Source organism: Sciurus vulgaris (assembly GCF_902686455.1).
Source record: "Sciurus vulgaris genome assembly, chromosome: 1".
NCBI classification, from domain to species: domain Eukaryota; kingdom Metazoa; phylum Chordata; class Mammalia; order Rodentia; family Sciuridae; genus Sciurus; species Sciurus vulgaris.
Genome location: NC_136461.1, coordinates 111,859,653 through 111,872,357, shown reverse-complemented (window position 1 = coordinate 111,872,357; position 12,705 = coordinate 111,859,653). Strand labels below are relative to the sequence as shown.

At 46.3% G+C, this 12,705-nt stretch overlaps 1 protein-coding gene across 5 annotated transcripts; it reads right to left on the bottom strand.

Moving 5' to 3' along the window:
- Nucleotides 1-6,291: 6,291 nt before the first annotated feature.
- On the bottom strand, nucleotides 6,292-12,179 carry ECM1 (extracellular matrix protein 1). Of its 5 annotated transcripts, XM_079107411.1 has the most exons (12): nucleotides 11,979-12,178; nucleotides 10,799-10,849; nucleotides 10,119-10,220; nucleotides 9,889-9,969; nucleotides 9,724-9,804; nucleotides 9,237-9,287; nucleotides 9,073-9,087; nucleotides 8,602-8,924; nucleotides 7,965-8,339; nucleotides 7,237-7,457; nucleotides 6,994-7,081; nucleotides 6,292-6,600 (listed from the first exon to the last, which is right to left on the bottom strand). In XM_079107411.1, the coding sequence occupies exons 1-12, from the start codon at nucleotides 12,046-12,048 to the stop codon at nucleotides 6,370-6,372; spliced, it is 1,689 nt and encodes a 562-aa protein (XP_078963537.1). In that variant the 5' UTR covers nucleotides 12,049-12,178; the 3' UTR covers nucleotides 6,292-6,369. The 5 variants fall into 5 exon arrangements, with proteins under 5 accessions (XP_078963537.1, XP_078963541.1, XP_078963539.1 ...); XM_079107415.1 differs by lacking the exon at nucleotides 7,965-8,339 and having other exon boundaries at nucleotides 11,979-12,179; XM_079107413.1 differs by lacking the exon at nucleotides 9,237-9,287 and having other exon boundaries at nucleotides 11,979-12,179.
- Nucleotides 12,180-12,705: the final 526 nt, after the last annotated feature.

Genomic DNA, 12,705 nt, shown 5'->3' with positions numbered 1-12,705 from the left:
TATTTATTTATTTATTTATTTATGTATTTATTTATTTATTTTTGGTGGTTCTGGGGATTGAACCCAGGGCCTTGTGCTTTCAAGGCAAGCATTCTACCAATTGAACTACATCCCCAGCTTGGTTTTTTAAAATATTTTTTTATTTGTAGATGGACACAATTCCTTCACTTAACTTGTATATTTTTAGGTGGTGCTGAGGATTGAACCCAGTGCCTCAGATGTGCTAGGCAAGCACTCTACCATTGAACCATAACCCCAGATCCCTCAGTCCTTTTTATTTTGAAACAGGCTCTTGCTAAGTTGCTGAGGTGAACTTGCTATCCTTTGGCCTTAGCCTCCCAAGTTGTTTTGCCATTGTGCCTGGTTCTTTTATAGAAGAAAAAACTGAGGAGCAAAGTAACTTCCCTGAGGTGACCCAGTTCAGGCCTCTGGGCCTTGAGTTTGTACCTCAAACTCTGTGCCACAGTCCCTCAGTAGTCAATTAGTGGGATGTGACTACCCATCAGTCAAGTCCAGATCCATAGCAATGGATCTGTGGTGGCCCATGGCTAATAGCCAACCCCAAGTTAGTGGTTCTTACTTTTCTTTTTTTTATTATTTTTTTTAATTTTTTTATTCTTTTTTTTATTGTAAACAAATGGTTCTTACTTTTCTTAATCACAGATTCCTTTGAAAATCTGGTGGAAGCTACAAATACTCTACCTGGGAAAAATGCATGCAAAACACACACACACACACACACACACACACACACACACACACACACACACACACAGAGTTTTGTACACTTGTACACACTGGGAAAATCACAGGTGCCTTTTAAGCCTTTTCATAGATCTCACTAGGCAAGTGGGCAATAGTGGAAGACTTCTGGGGTGAATGTCTCAGCTTTGGGGTATTCTCTAGTCTGGAACCAAGGGAAAAGCCTTGGAGTTCTCAAAGGTTTCATTTATTAAGACAATGGAAATAAAATTCCACATTTATTTTCATTTACTTCATGTGTGAAAAGAACAAAAAGCAGTCTGTCTGGTATTGGATTGATCTAATTACCCAACTTCTCTCCCACACCCAGAAAGTTGAACATTGCTGGGGAAATCTTAGAATTCTACCAATTTATGCCAGTGTATTTATGGTTTCTAATCCCAGTGGGGTCTTTAACACAGCTTGGCAACTCTTACTTGTACCAGACAAATGCTCACACCCAGTTCCCACAACAGCTATTCCAATTCTTCTTTAATGACTCATTAAGCTTTAAAGGTTTTCATGTGATAGAAGCACAACTGCACAAATTTTAATTCTTTCCCTTTCAAGACTGGTTCTCCTTTCACCTATGCTCTTGACCCTTCAATATTTTTTGGTAGATATTTATTTAGAGGTTACCATGAATGGCAGTGGGCCAACCTCTAGATACCTATCATAGTCTCTGCTCCCAGAGGCAGAAAGACCACCATTCAACAAATAATTACAATTCTGATGAGAGGTATTTAAGAATATTTTAGGAGGGCTGGGGTTGTGGCTCAGTAGGAGAGAGCTTGCTTAGCATGTGTGAGGCACTGGGTTTGATTCTCAGCACTGCATATAAATAAAGATCCATTGACACTAAATAATTTTTTAAAAAAAAGAGTATTATAGGATATATTGATCTGGGGGCTTTAGGAATATCTCCCTGAGAAAACTGACATTCAAAGATAAGTCTTGAGGGGATGATATGTCAGTTAGGAATGCTTTAAGGTACACATAACAGAAAACCTGACTAACCAGTGAAATCATAAGGATGCTTATTGTTGCCTCATAAAACCTGAAAGCAAAGGGCTCCTGGATCTTTTTTTTTTTTTTTTTTCAGTGTGGAAACATATTTATTCTCGGTCAAGCAAAGATGAAGTTGTCCACTCAGGCTCAGGAACAATGTTGTTAGAAAAAATATGTACCTTTAAACAATAGATTCACATTCAGAGAGGAGACGCACATGTGGGAACTGAGAAGGCCTGAGTTTTTCCATGATGACAAGTTCATGTTTCTTCTCCAGCTAGGGGGAATCAAAAAGGGGGAAATGGTCTTCATCGTTTAGCTTTTTTCTTCCTTGTGGTGCTGGGGACCAAACCCAGGACCTTATGCATGTTAAGCGTGTGCTCTGCCTCTGGGGCTCCTGGATCTTTAAGTGGCTCAATAATATCAAGAGCCACAAGTTGACAACTCTGCATTTTTCTTGGCTTTTCCTTCAGTTCAAAGAGGGCTGCCACAAATTCAAGTGTGACTTCCTTACATAACACTGTCCCAAATCAGAATAGATAAAAGGCTGTTTCCTGAACAGCCTTCTTGAACAAAGCCATAAAAGTTAATCCACAAATTCCCTGATGTCTCATGCTAAGTGAAGTAGGCCAAGGGCAAAAAACCAAAGGCCGAATGTTTTCTCAGGTAAGTGGCTGACCATACATAACGAAGGTGGGGTGCGGTGGCGTGGGGGGGGGGGGGGAATAAGAATGAAGGAACTTTGGATGGTGTAGAGGAAAATGGGGCGGGAGGGGGTGGGGAAGGAAAGATAGAGACAGTAGTACCTTATGTATATGTATGATTACATGAATGGTGTGAATCTACATTGTGTACAACCATAGAAATGAAAAGTTGTACCCATTTGTGTACAATGAATCAAAATGCAGTCTGTAAAAATAAAAATTAAAAAAAAAAAATTCTCTGATGTCTTCCTCCTGTGTCTTTCTGGCTGAAAGTGAGTCATATGCCCACCCAAGACAGGTAAAAAGGAAGAAGGCGACCATGATTGATTTAGACCAGTCGTGATTTTTTTATCATATGGCATGAGAACCCTACAAAAGAATGAAGTTGGAGCCCTGCCTCACAGTACATATACAAATTAACTCAAAGTGGAACAAAGCCTTAAGTATAAGAGATAAATGAACAGAAACAAACAAAAACAAACAGAAGAAAACAAGGACAAATCTTTGTGACCTTGAATTTGGGAATGTTTTCTGATATGACACTAAAAATACAAGTAACTAGCTAAGCATGTTGGCACATGCCTGTAATCCCAGTGACTCTGCAGGTTAAATCAAAAGGATTTCAAGTTCAAAGTCAGCCTCAGCAACTTAGTCCTTAAGTAATTTAGTGAGAACCTGTTTCAAAATAAAAAAATAATAATAAAACCTGGGGATACAGCTCAGTCATAAAGAGCCCCTGAGTTAAATTCCCAATATTAAAAAAAATCTGATAAAAGACAGTATGAGGCATGTATAACTAATTAGGACAAATAAAAATATTTTTAGTTTTTTTAATACACGTATTTATTTTAAAAAAGACAGTATGAGGAAGAAAAACTGCAAGAAAATCATGGGAAATGATACAAAAATTCCAAACAAAATATTTGGAGGTTTAATCCGGCGATATACAAAATAGAGTGATACAGCATGTCCAAGTGTGTTATGATTTTTTAGTAATGCAAGCTAAGCAACTTCTTAAAAATCAATTTATAAAAATTTACCACATTTAACAAACTAAACAAGCCTCATGAGGTGGTGCACGCTCATGTCTAGCTACTTGGGAGCTCAGCCTGGGCAATATAGCTAGACCCTATCTCAAAATAAAAGGACTGGGGATGTAACTCAGTGGTAGAGTGCTTGCTAGTACATATGAGGCAGTGGGTTTAATCCCTAGTACCATCAAACAAAATCCAAAATTACAACAATTATACATCTTAACTGGTTTTGTTTTCAAGTCTTAGAATCAGGCAACAAGTCATTTCAGAAAATAGTGTTCCAGTGGGCTGAGCAGAAGTTGGTTTTATACGGAGAAAGGCTGAAGAAAGTAGAAACACAAGAACAAATAGCAAATTAGTTATTTCATTTACTTTCCTTGTAAAGTGGATTATTGCCTCCTTCGGGAATATCTACTTCTGTTAATGGATATTAAAGTCTTCACAGACCTAACGTCCTTGAGATGGTGTTGTGGTCCTCTTTATTTCTAGAATATCTTGCACTCTAACACAAAAAAAATATTTAAGTGAACTTTGGAGATACATCCAATGCTGTGCACATCTTTCTCTTCCTTTCCAACAAAATCCTACTCAAGCTTGAACTCCCCAGGCTTCTCTACGTAGTTATGAGCTCTGACTCCTGTATCTTCCACCCCTAAACTTAAAATATCACATATTAGTAGTTTGTTTATTCAACTAATTGCTGTAAATGTTAACCCTTTCACCTTTTCTTGCTAACAATCTGACCCTTGCTTCCGGGCTCTAGCCAAACTCACCTCCTTTAATAGTTCACTGGTACCTAGAGAATTGGTTTTTAACTCTCAGCACATATATCTACTTAGCACCGTCTCTGGGTTCCCTTCCTCTCCTGCCGGACTGACGGACAGTAACTGCTAAGAGCATGGGATGGCGCTCCTACTCGTCTCTGACTCCAACATCTGGCTCTACGCTTGGAGCCTAAAATATCGCCAGACAGCGCCGGCAAAGACACATCCCCGTCCGCCCGTCCGGAGACGAGTTTTACTAGCTATAACTCAGCCTGCTTTCAGCTGTTCGCTCAGACCCGGGGCGGGACGTAAACGTTGGCGGATACCGGAAGAGCCGCCCCAGCGCTTTACCCGCCCAGTTCTGTCCCAGCCCGGGTCAGACCGCGCCCACGTCCGCGCAGGCGCACTCTCTTGGTCGAGCGCTGGACGCTAGGGCGGCCCCGGGTTCATCAGGCAGGATTACCCGTGCGGCCGCGGGACACAGCCCGGATATCCTAATTGGCCCTCGTGGACGGAGGCGGGGAGATCTGCCTGCGCAGACTGGCTAACAAATTACTTAGAAACAACCATCCGGTCAAAAAATAATAAACAATAGACTGTGGAGGAGAGAGGGAGGAAGTGGCGGATGTCGCCTTGAGCTACTGAAGATCAGCTTGGCCATGGTTAGGGCGGCACAGTAGTTCTTGGTTCCCCCGCAAATTTCGTCGTTCTGGAAGGGTATCTTGGAAGCAGGGTTTCAGAAGACCCATCCCGCCCCGCCCCTCGCCCGAGTCTTCATTTCGATTTTTCAGCTCCAACCTTGAGGCTATAGGTTTCTGGGTGCAGCTTCGGTAGGGCTTGAAAGTCACTGTCACCGCCACTTTCTAGTCTAATATATGGCTGGAGGTTCTGGCCCCACTTCCCTGAGAATGGGCACGACACTAGGAACTGGTTTCCTAGGCTCCCGCTTGAGTGTTGTTGCCAGCTAGACATTATCGAAAACAAGTCTAATTTGATTTCATTCTCTGATTGAAATCACCAGTATCCTCTTATCATTCAGCAACACCTGAGAGGAAGCTTGCTTTTGCGGGGCGACCCTTCTGCCTGATAATGCACCTGACCCTTGCACTATCTCTTCTGGAGGTCTGACCACGCTGCCTTGAGAGGCCATCTCCAGTGCACCCCTGCCGCAACTAACCCAACTTTAACCCTGCCCTAGTCCTGTGCTCAGAACACATTAGCAACCCGGCCAGCCTATATATATCACAACAGTTGTGCAAAAAGGTTCATGAACTGTTAACTTCAGGGCAGCTGAGCACAGTGGTGCATGCCTGTCATCACAGCAAATTGGGATTCTTTCACAGTACACAGGGGTCCAATAAATGGATAGTGAACGAATCAGTGCATGAACTTTAAAAAAGGAAGATTTTAAAATGTCAGGCTGGGGGCTGGGGTGTAGTGGCAGAGATAATGGATGAGCTCTGGGCTGAATACCCCGTACAAAAAAAAAAAAGACTGGGTTTGGGGATGGAGTTCAGTGGTAGAGTGTGTGCTTAGCATTCATGAGGTACTGGGTTTGATTCCCAAAACTACAAAATTAAATAAATAAAATGTCAGGCTGGACTGTGGCATTTTGGGTATTCATTAAGGACATGTATCATTTTTTTTTTTTTTTTTTAGTTAGAGAGTTTCCTTTGTTTTCTCTTTGAAGCTCAAGGGGTACATCAGTAAACATAAATTATTGGTTCCCATATAAAATTATCTGAGATGATGTTAAAACTTAAAAGCCAAGAAAAACCACCAAATATAGGCATGAACCATCTTTTTTCACCTTGAAATTGGACAGCTAACTAAAAAGGTGGCACTCCTTTTTAAATGTGTGAATAAGTTTAAAATGACAAGTAGTAGAGTGAAGCCATTTAGTTATGGTCCCACCACAGCCTGTGGGACATCTTCTGCTCCTCAGTGAGGGCAGGGCAGTGGGCCTCAGGAGCCAATGAAGGAAATCCAAGTAGGCTTAGGAGGGTGTGTTTGTGTGTTACAGACAATGAGGACACCAAATCCAAGAGATGGTTACTGTAATGAGTGTTCAAGGAGGGTGGGGTTCCCCGATCTGATCCGCCAAGACTTTGGAGTGACTCATTCTTCCTTGGACTCAGGGGTAGGGCTGATATTTGTTTCCCCTGTTGGGACCTGCTCCCCCTGACCCCTGGCTCCCTCAGTGTCTCCAGCCACTAGAGCTACATTCCTCAAATAATTGATGTTAAAACAGTTGGTCTGTTCATCCCCAGGACTCAGATCACAGCAGGAGGCAGGATCTCTCCAGAAGTTCCGATGGGGACCACACAGATCATCCACAAAGGCTAGTTTCTGATAATCGAAAAGGATAAAAGCAGAGATGATCAGAGGTCTGGTGTGGATACCTGTGCCAAAGTCCTCCTCTTGCCAGCTTGTACTGCTTACCCCCTGGATCCCTTCCTGGGGCCCAGAGATAGTGCACTCCTGCCTTGCACAGCTGGATTCCTTATAACTGACAGATGGGCACATCAGTAAATGCTTCCCAGAGAAGGCATAATAGGAACTTAGGAGTGGGGAGCTTGCCAGATCAGGAATGAAGACTTCCAAAACCAAGGAAAAAAATCCTCATTATTTCTGTGGGCTGATTTGAGGTACTAAAGAAAAGGGGCAGCCTGCAGTTATAGCTCCCTCCTCCCCCTCTCCTGCATTCCTCTGTAACTATGACCCCCTTCCACACACACTTACCTCCTCCTCAGCACAGCAGGCCCGTTCTGGAAATGGCAGGTCACAGCAGCGGGCAGTCATGTTCTGGATTAGCCCAGGAATCTGTTTACTATGTTGGTGTGAAAGAAGCAGGGATCAGGGTCTCTGGGTGTCTCTTGGCCCCCAAATGGTACTGGGAGACTATCATTTGTTTTCTCAGAGGACACGCCAGAAGGAAGGGTTTGAGAAGGGACGAGTACCGGGGAAGATCTGAGCAAGACTCACTGCTTGGTGAGAACTCTTCGGTTTCCACAGAGATGGCCCATGAGGTTGGGGGTGACTCGGCTGAGGTCAAGGGTCAAGATGTCCCTGTCATAGTTGGGATAGGGAGCCCGACGGGCAAAGCACTCATCACGGGCAGGGCTAGGAGGGTAGTGGCAACATGAGTAGTGGTGGGTCTTTATAGCCTGCTCCTTGTCACAGTACCCATCCAGGGTATCCTCCCACTGTGGGTCAGAGAGAGGGAAGTCAGAAACTTGAACACTTGGTCCTTCTCTCCTCACCATCTTACTCCCCTTATTACTCAGAGCTCAAAGATGTGGGGCTCCAACCCAAGGGGCCAAAGGGGGGTCAAAGAACTAGTGGGCGAGGAGGTAGCTATGGATGTGTGGGCTTGGGAAGGGGAAGGGAGGAAGCACAGACGAGGTTGCGTTGGCCATGGGAGATGAGCTGGAACAGTAGGTGCAGAGGATCAGGTGAGGCCAGAGCTGGACGGATGGATGGCAGACAGGTGGATGTGGGGGTCATGGGCGGATGAGGCAAGGACGTAGTATAAAGGCTCAAGATGAATGGACTCAGGTGATGGACACAATGATTGGACGGACAGTCACAAGCAGACGAACGTGGATGTGCTCACAGCAGGGAGGTACATGGATAGATGGATGGACCGTTGCATTCAGAGGTCGTAGAAGGGCAGGCAGACAGGCTCTCAGAGGCCTGGGATGCCCACTTACAGCCTTCCATGTACAGGTATGGTTGTTCCCCTGGCGGCAGCAGCGCTGGAACTCCATCTCCAGCCGAGTCAGAGCATGTAGCTGCCTTTGGATGGGATCAGTAGCTGGGAGGTTCCGTGGCACTGAACGGAGGCGTCTCAGGTGGCAGATGTTCTTGAAATTGTCCAATGTGGGCATCCCAGGGGGAAAAGGCAGCTCGAGGCCCAAGGAAATACCAGGCTGGTGGGTGGGGCAGGCCCGGAGCTGGTAGTGTGGCTGAGGAGCTTCCTCCTGGAAGCAGGAGTATCGAGCCTCCTCTTGCTTTTTGCAGCACCAGTGGGGGCGGGTCTTGACTGAGAACTCGGCCTCACAGAACCGGGTCATTGCGTCCTCCCACTAGAGTGAGAGGGTGCATCAGGCCCAGTAGCCCATTGTCCATATTCCTGCCTTCTTCTCAGGCTGCAGGAAAGGACCAGGGGCAGGTGGAGAAGAAAAGAGCAATGGCTTGTCCTCTACCTTTCCTACTGAAGAGGTCCAAATAGGGCCAATAAAAGGGACCCGAAGTTCCTCCATTCCAGGCCTAGCTGTCTAACCCTTAAAAAACACATGCTGTCTGGGGGTTTAAGGACACCCCCAGCCTCCAGAGCCCAACCCTTACCACAAGTCTTGCACAGTCCAGGCGGTTTGTGTGGCTGCGGCAGCGGCAGCAGCGGGAGTATCCGGTCTCCAGCAAATTGAGGGTCTCACCCTGGCGACTAAGATGGGAGTAGCCAGACTGTGGCAGGTTCCAGGGGCCATATACCACATGTTGACGTTCAGGAAGGCAGATCTGGTTCAGATTGTCTGGAGAAGGCCGCCCAGGGGGGAAGCCATCCAGCCGGTGACCCCAGCCCCCTCGGAATCGGCCGGGTTGGCAGTGCTGGGCCGGATTCCAAGAGTGAGGTTGTGGGGGAACCTGGCCCATGAAGGGAGCTGGTTTTTCTAGAAGGGGAACAGAGGGGGAAAAGAAAGGATGGGGAGGAACAGACAAAGGCTGGATGAACTGGGAGGATTAAAAGAACCGGGGGTTAAGGAGAAAGGGTTAGGAGGATAAGAGAAAATGAGGAAGAAATTGATCTGTGGTTCTTACCTTCCGATTGACTGACTGAAAGGAACAAGAATTGAAACATGAAAAGTGTCACCCTCTGAGCTGTCCCCTCCTCCCAAGTCTCTGCTCTCTGTGCTATTTCCCTGCTTCTCTCCCTGGAGTCCTGAGTCATGCAGGGGGATGGACAGACAGATGCTGTCACTCACCCTCTCTCTGCTGGGAATGGAAAATCTCCTCCTGGTGTGGGAATGGTGGGTCTATAGGGCAGAAGGAGATGCATAAGCAAACATCCAATTAGGATGGGTATCTCTAGAAGACAGGCACCTGGCTAGTCCTCATTCATAAAGAGGAACCCAGTACAGAAGTGAAAATAAATGCTATTTTTTTTTTTTTTTTTTGCGGTATTGGGGATCGAACTCAGGGCGTTGTGCTTGCGAGGCAAGCACTCTACCAGCTGAGCTATCTCCCCAGCCCAATAAATGCTATTTTTGTGTCATTTAATCACATAACTATCACAGGTATTATTTCTTCAATTTTATAGATGAAGAAACTAAGGTTTGGATAGGTAATTCACTCATCCAAGGTTACATACACGGGAAGTGGCAGAGCCCATCTTGTCTGCCTCCAAAGCCCATGCTCTGGGGTAAGGCTGTGGGGGTGAAAGTGGGTATAAAGAGGAGAGGAGTTGCTTACTTTCCTTCTGTTCAGTAGGGAGTTGGGGAGGGGACATCTCTTTTTGGAGGGGGATGGCTTCCTGAGGGACAGGAGGATCCACTGCAAGACAGAGGGTGAGGAGTACAGATCAGACCAGTGTCAGCAAGATCTTAGTGGGAGGCAGGAGAGTGGGCAAGTACTCACCTTTCTTTTCAGTAGGAAGGTGGGGAGGGGGCAGCTCTTCCTGTTGGACAGGTATGGTTTCTGGAGAGGGAGGGGGCTGTACTACAGAAGGAAGAGTGTGTGAGCAGCCCACCCCTGCTTGCCAGGCCAGGAGAGAGGTGGGGCTGCTCCCTCCTTCCCATCTGAAGAGCAGGAAGGTCTTAGATTAGAGACCTGGAGTGGTAACTGAGAAGGGCATGTGGTGGCCTTACCTTCCCTCTGTCCCTCAAAAGGAAGGTCATGCTGAGAAGGATCCAGGTGATACACAGAGAAGCCTTGGGTCTGGGGTGGGGAGGGCGGTGCTGCATAGCCAACTAGAGACAAGAGGGGAGAAAGTCAGAGCCTTGCTTTTCCTGGGCTCTCATGTCTATAGTTGCTTTCCTAAACTTTTTTATTTTTTACTTTATTTTTTTGCTTGTAGTAGTGTAGATTGAACTTAAGGGCATTCTACCCCTGAGTCATATCCTTTGTTTTTTAAAAAAGAAAAAAAAGGTTTTTTTAATATATTTTTTTTATTGTAAACAAATGGGGTAAAACTTGTTTCTCTGTTTGTATATGAAGTAGAGGCGTACCATTTGTGTAATCGTACATCTACATAGGGTAATGGTGTTTGATTCATTCTGTTATTTCCCCCCCCACCCCTTTTCCCTCTATACAATCACTCCTTCCTCCATTCTTGCCCCCCTCCCACCCCCCCCCCCATTATGTATCATCAGTGAGATCATCCGTCCTTTGGTTTTTTGAGATTGGCTTATAACACATGGTTTTTAGAGGCAGGATCTTGCTAAATTGCAGAAGCTGGCCTTGAACTTGAGATTCTCCTGCCTCAGGTTCCCTAGTTGCTGGGATTACAGATGAATGCCACCACACCTGGCTCCCCCAAAACTCTTACCTTCTTGAAGGTGCTCTGGTCTCAGTTCCTTCTGCCCTGAAGCCTTGTGGCCTGGAGAGAGGAAATCAGGGGTGGTTTTGAGGGGCCCTTTCTGGCTCTGAGCAAGGAATGAGGAGATTGTGGAGGTCAACAGCGTAGGAAGACAAGACATGGCAATTACCTCTATAACACACCTGCCCCATGTCCCCACATCTCCCCTATAGACACCTGGATGTTATTGACTGGGTTCTGAGAGAACCTGTGATATTCTGATGGCCCCACCTCTACCTGGCTCAGACACTGAGTTTAAAGGAAGTGTGACATGTCAGGTTGGGAGGAAGGTTCTTATTTCCTTTGTCAGTGTCTCTACCTCAGGGGTTGTGGCTGCCCTCCCCATAGCTGCTCTGCTGTGATGATTCTCTAGGTTTCAGAAGAAAAAGTCTAACCTTGAGCTGGTTAAGACCTCACTTGCCTACCTCTTCCATCTAATCTTCTATGCCAGACCATTTAAACCTCTTTAGGTCTTCTGGTAAGGAACTCAGACAGAAGTTTAAGTGCCTCATTTTAGCTAGTCTCAGCTCCTCCTCAGTTTAGGTCTCAATTTGGGACCTGCAAGACTGGGACAGGCACAGAGAAAGGACTCCCTTGTGGCTGATGTGTAGGAACAAAAATTAGGAACTGGGAGGGATGATGAGGTAGGGCTGTACCAAGATACAGACTAGCTCTCTTGAACTTCTCTCAGCAGTTCCCCTCCAGAGTTCTGTTTTGTTCAGGCATCAAAGCAGTTTGTCTATACCCTACAGTGGGTGAGTCTGTAAACGGACAACCCCTCAACTCTTCCTCTAACCAGACAATGAGTCAGTCAAGGCTCTCTGGGTCAGCAAACCGGTTCTGAGCAGCCTGGGGGCCCCTTTCCTTCCCTCACCTGCCTCATAGTCCCCCCCACCACATACATTTTCCTCAGGCAGAGTTCCCTTCACTCTGTGCATTCACTTACCTCCTCAGTTGTCTACTTGAATCCAATTTTATTTCTTAGCAGTAAATTCTAGGAACCCTTCTAGGTCTGCTCCGGCCTCCCTGGTTAAAGGCTCCAGTGAGCCAGGCCTACCTTGGGCCTGCTCAGAAGGAGTCCAAATCATCCTGCTGGCGATGAGCTGCCTAGCCAGGGCCCTTCCCAAGTGCTGACCCCACCCCTACTCACCTCCCTCAGAAGTGGCAGAGGCGACAGCCAAATAGGCCAAGATCAAGGCTACTCTGGCCATGGTCCCCATCCTGGGACAAGGACTGGCCACCTAAAAGCTGGGTTGTCTCAGTCAGATCTGGATGTGAAGGGTTGGGCTGCAGGAAGCCTGCTCCTCTGGCTGCTCTTACTGCTACTGTGAACTTCAGGGCTAGCTCTGGCTCCCTTTTATATGTTGTCTGTTGACATCTCCCGCCCCCCTCAGCTTCCTGCCATGACTCAGTGCAGCCGCTCCTCCTCTAACAGCCACTCCTCCCAAACTCATACTGAAGCCTCCTCAGAGGATCGAGAAGAATGAAGGTGATGGGAGGGAGGCATTCACAGGACCTTAAGAGAAACTGATTCAGAGAATCATGGAGCAAGAGACATCTGAGCCTCACTTTCTGTGCACGCTGCCTCTGTGGAAAAGGGACCTGACACCTATGGAATTGGGGCTAGGGAATCAGGACACTAAGGAATTTAGAGTGGGGAACAGGACAGCTGCCTGAACAGGTAGCTCCCCTACCAATGAGAGTCGTGCCCAACTCAGGGACAAAAGAGTGTGACAGAATGGAGCTTCCCCTCTTTCTTTTTTTTTTTTTTTTTTTTTTTTTTTTTTGGTACCATGGATTGAACCCAGGGGTGCTTAACCAATGAGCCACATCCCCAGACCTTTTTACTCTTTTATTTTGAGACAGGGTCTTACTAA